The sequence below is a fragment of the Solanum verrucosum genome, unplaced genomic scaffold, assembly GCF_900185275.1.
Source record: "Solanum verrucosum unplaced genomic scaffold, falcon-dt-bn FXZP01000059.1, whole genome shotgun sequence".
Taxonomy (NCBI): Eukaryota; Viridiplantae; Streptophyta; class Magnoliopsida; order Solanales; family Solanaceae; genus Solanum; species Solanum verrucosum.
Window position 1 is genome coordinate 108615 of NW_026020346.1, and position 5088 is coordinate 113702.

General features: G+C 33.2%; 1 protein-coding gene across 2 annotated transcripts; it reads left to right on the forward strand.

Annotated features, from left to right (window-relative positions):
* The first annotated feature begins 327 nt into the window (after window positions 1-327).
* On the forward strand, window positions 328-3925 carry LOC125837470 (protein ALP1-like). 2 transcript variants are annotated; one of them, XM_049516579.1, is made up of 4 exons: window positions 328-385; window positions 913-1783; window positions 2655-3038; window positions 3162-3925. In XM_049516579.1, exons 3-4 carry the CDS (start codon window positions 2661-2663, stop codon window positions 3897-3899), a joined length of 1116 nt encoding a protein of 371 aa, XP_049372536.1. In that variant the 5' UTR covers window positions 328-385; window positions 913-1783; window positions 2655-2660; the 3' UTR covers window positions 3900-3925. The 2 variants fall into 2 exon arrangements, with proteins under 2 accessions (XP_049372536.1, XP_049372535.1); XM_049516578.1 differs by lacking the exons at window positions 2655-3038; window positions 3162-3925 and adding an exon at window positions 1875-2376 and having other exon boundaries at window positions 913-1443; window positions 1558-1783.
* The last annotated feature ends 1163 nt before the right edge of the window (window positions 3926-5088 follow it).

Here is a 5088-nt window from a genome sequence, read left to right on the forward strand (position 1 = left end):
GGATTGAGTAATTCAGGTATAAAATGTTGCATAAGCTTTACCATGTTTGGTAGCAATTTTTTGTCAAATGTATAAAATTCAACACACATAATACCGTGTTTGGTTAGAAAATTAGAAAGCCACATAACTAATACATGTTTAAATTATGAGTCAATCTATGTATTATTTTATGCAGGGTAAAAGATGGAATAAGTTATACCTGAATAACTAATACCTGAATAAAAATATAAATTGACAATTTTGCCCTTCACTCTCAATTAAATATACAACACTTCTTTTTAGAAAAACATTTAGATCCACTCTCCATATCTCTAGATCTAGAATGACTCTTCATCTTCCAGGCCAATAGATTGAAAAACTTTCAATCTGACGTTCTTTCTTTGAGGTTAGAAGTTCTGAAACTCAAAATTTGGCTGATCTTGTTTTATTTTCTTCTTCTTCTCCTCCTGTTTTCTCTTTTTGTGTTTTTCCTCTTGTTAATCTGATGAGAGACGAATGAAATTCTAGATCTTCTCAGTATTTTCTAGTTAAGTTGATGTTTTAGTACATCCAAATTTGATGTGGATTTTGTTTTGTTTGTTCAAAAATCGTGCTTTCTGAAAAATGGGTTCATTAGGTTTAGTTGTTTTAGCTTCTAAAATTGCAAAAGATGAACATGTTATTTGCAGTTTGACAAAATAGTATTGTATTCTAGCTATTGAAGCCAAACAAAAATAAACATTTTACCCTGTTTTTCAATGTTACTTTTCATTTTTTTTAATAATAAAATTGAACATTCTAGTTTGAAACCATCTATTACCTTCCTATTATACATAATGTGTCTGCAATAATTAGTTAAGTAACATGATTGATACTTTTGTTTCTTTTGGATTCAATTTGATACTGATGTTGCAATTTTTAAATGGAAAATAGGTGTAAATGGATTCTCAGCAGTTGTGCGATGTTGAATGCTTTATGATCCTCGAGGAGATTGTGGTGCATTCGTATATTGTCCTTATTTGCTATTTTATGGCTATTTACAGCATGTTATTAAGAAACCAATCTAGAAATAGACGGGTCATTCGATATTGTATGAGTGCTAGAATTCCTAAAATCTTGTCTCATCTAAATGTTCTCATTCGTGACAATGATATTGTATGTATTGACAAGCTTAGGATGGATAGAAATGCCTTTCACATTTTGGCCTCCTTAGCCAAGAATATTGGAGGGTTGACTGATAGTAAAAATATGTCGAGTACTGAAAAATTAGCAATGTTCTTAAATATTTTGGCTCATCATGAAAAGAACAGGTCTGTCAAAGTTGATTATATTAGATCGGGGTGGAGTGTAAGTCGAGCCTTTAATGAATGTCTAAGAGCTATTCTTAAACTAACTCCATTGTTACTTGTTAAACCTAATCCGGTACTCGAAGATGATACTGATGATCGATGGAAATGGTTTAAGGTAGGTAAATTTCAATCTAACATTTGATTTACTACAACAAACTTGAAATATTATGGTGAAAGTATTTTTACTTTTAATAGTCCTTTAGTATTTAGAGTTGAATTTATCTTATAGGGTTGTCTTGGTGCATTGGATGGTACTTACATTTCCAATAGAGTTGAAGCAATATATAAGCCAAGATACAGAACACGAAAAGGAGATATAGCAACTAATGTCTTGGGGGTTTGTGATAGAAATCTCAACTTCATTTATGTATTACCTGGTTGGGAGGGATCAGCCGTTGATGGTCGCGTATTGCGAGATGCTGTTGTACGAAGAAATGGGTTGAAAGTACCTCAGGGTATGCTAAATAATAGGCAGATCTTGTCTATTTCTACAACATCAAAATAAAATAATATTTAAAGTAATTATATTATTGTTTACATTTTTAGGCAATTACTATTTGTGCGATGGAGGATATACAAATGGAAATGGTTTTTTGTCTCCTTACCGAGGATATAGATATTGGCTAAAGGATTGGCAAGGTGACAATCCGTCACCTCAATGTCGAGAAGAGCTCTTTAATATGAAGCATGCTAGGGCGCGTAATGTTATTGAAAGAGCATTTGGACTATTAAAAGGACGTTGGGGAATTCTTAGAAGTCCTTCGTGGTACTCGGTTAAGGTTCACAATAGAATTATTAGTGCATGTTGTTTGATTCACAATTTCATTCGAAGAGAGATGGAAGCTGACCCATTAGATGTGGAAATGGAATTCCACATGGAAAATCAACATGAACATGACAATATTAATACAATTGAAGCATCTGATGAGTGGACCACTTGGAGGGATGAACTAGCTCAATCTATGTGGAATGAAAGATTGGGAAATCAATCTTTATAATTTTAAACTATGTGATCACTTTTGGTGTGCTTATGCACTTTTGTTTTTGGTTTTCCGCTCACTGTAAAATGTAATAGCTTTTATTATTTTGTGAAAACGAATGGTCAATCTTTTGTATGTCTCACATTGTTGTCTGTACAAACAAATAGTGAAACTCAATGTATATCTATTATTTTTGAATAGAAGTAGTGATTTTGTTTATATGTCATCACATTATCTTTTTCCTATATCAATCAAGTTGTATTACAAGTTATTTGGTTATAGTTGAAATTTTTTACTTGTAAGTTGTAACTTAGTATTACTTGTGATTTCATTTACAATTTTACAGATTGAAATGGCTAGTTCTACTGCTGCAGCATCTAACACGTCCAGAAAGAGGGCAAGAAAATCAACACCTTCATCTCGAAGGGTATGGACTCCAGAAGAGGAACTTACTCTTGTAGATGGATTAAAAGAATTGTGTGTTAATGGTTGGAGAGGAGATAATGGAACCTTAAGACATGGATATTTAATGGAATTGGAACACTACATGAATGCTCGTCATCCTAACTGTGGATTGAAATCTCTACCACATGTTGATTCTAAAATAAGAGCATGGAAAAAGAGTTATGCAACAATATCGTTGCTAAAGAGTCGAAGTGGTTTAGGATTCCAATATAGTGATGGAAGTATCTTAGTTGATGATCCTAAAGCTTGGGATGACTTGATAAAGGTGATTTATATTTATTTTAAATCATTAGGGAATTGCTACTTACTTATATTTTCTCTTGGTTAATGGATCTTTGTTTATGGAATATTTTCAGTTACTTCATGTACTTGTTTTTTATTTTCTTAGGTTGATCCAAATGCCAAGTCAATGAACTTAAAAAAATGGCCATTATTTGCTGACTGGGAAATGATATTTGGCAAGGATAGAGCTACTGGAGAGTTTGCTGATGGGCCAGAAGATGCTGTTGAAGAAATAGAAAGAATTGAAGCTCAAGAAATTACTGATGGCATGTCTGTGGGATTTCCTATTGATGTTGTCGACGTAGATGATGCTTCAGGCACAAGAGAAGATCAAGCTGCTCAAGAGGAACCTAATGTATCAGCTGGAGCAACACAAAGTCCATTTACTACTCAAGATGAACCTAATGAATCAACTGGAGCAGCACAAAGTTCATTCACAACTCAAAAAGGTGAAACCCATCAATCTCAGAAACAAGGTAATAGTTTTAAAGCATCATCTTCTAAAGTCAACGAAAAAGGTAGATGCAAAAAAAGAAAAACAACTGAAGATGATAATGAGACTGTTCTTAAAGGTTTGATGGAGGTGATGAAACAATTCACTGAAAGCCATGACAAAAGGATGGCTTCTTTAATTGACAAGCTAGGAGAGCGTGATCTATCTGAGATTCGTGGTAAGATATTTTCTATTATTGGATCCCCTGCATTTGAAATATACAACTCAGATGAACGAGTCAAGGCAGCAATGGGAATTACTCAAGATATAAAGAGGATGGAATTCTTCTTAAGCATCAGTGAACTTGAACGCCACAGTATGATATGGATGATTATTAATGATAAGCTTTAAATCATTGATGGTTTTTGTGTAGCTATTTTGTAAGGTCTAACTATTATGGGATTTTTTGTTACCTAGTAGAATGTCCACAAATGTACATATATGTGAATGTTGTGGGCTTAAAGTAGGTTGCTTTTGTATAACAAATGCATGATTAGGTTCAACATTAGTGTTTTTGTAAGTAGCCAACTCAGATGCTCTTCAGATTGCTCAAAACGCTGACCCAAACGGTAAGTTCATCTTCTCTAATGTGTTTTTAATTCCTTCTTCTCCGAGACTGTATTGAAATTTTCTTTTCTCGCAGACTATTCAGCAGTTGGAGTAATCACAAAGATCCAGTCAGAAATACAAAGTACTCAAATGCTATTTTGTCAAGTGATTATATGTTATTGGGGCTGGTATTCAACTTTTGAAGCTTGGTGTTTGTCATGGAAGGATAATGTTACAAAAATAGGAGACTTCTTTTGAAAAAAAAGTAATTGTATGTCTTTGTTGTATGTGCCAGCTTTTATAATTGAACAATGAATTATGTAAGTTTCATTCACTTTAAATGAAGATGTGTCTAATATTTTGACAATGAATTATGTGTGATTGAATTCTTTCCTCATGAATGCTTTCTCATTTAGCTTAATTTGTATAGTCACGTAGTTGAGGTGCTCTAAAATAAAGAATATCACATCATTATTGCAGAACTACCACGTTGGAAATGGCACACAAACTATAGTAATTTTGACAAAGACAAGGATTTGGATCCTTTGGATTGATAGTTGGTGAAAGTAATAAAGAGCAACTAATGCACTTTCAAGTAAAGAATGGAAATAAAGTGAGTCTGATAAAGGTTACAGCTATCTATCTACAATAGCTATCTATTCCTCATAATGTATCTGATTGTATTTAATTAGAAGTGAAGAAGGGTCACAGTTATCTATCTACCATACACAATTGAAATGGTCAGCGTTGGAGGTAATAAATCCATCCGTCATTTGGTTAGTAATGGAAGTTTAATGCAATTTTAAGAAGTGAATGACAATTGAATGGTAATCCTGTTATGGATTCTAAAGTTAGACTTTGAGCAACTAATGACACAAATAGGGTTGCCAGATTTTAGAACTGTTGGTAAACCATTTCGACTAAATTTCAAAGTTAAAACGCCTAATTGCACAAACTCAAAACAAAAGCCTCGAAACTCAAACCAGCCATC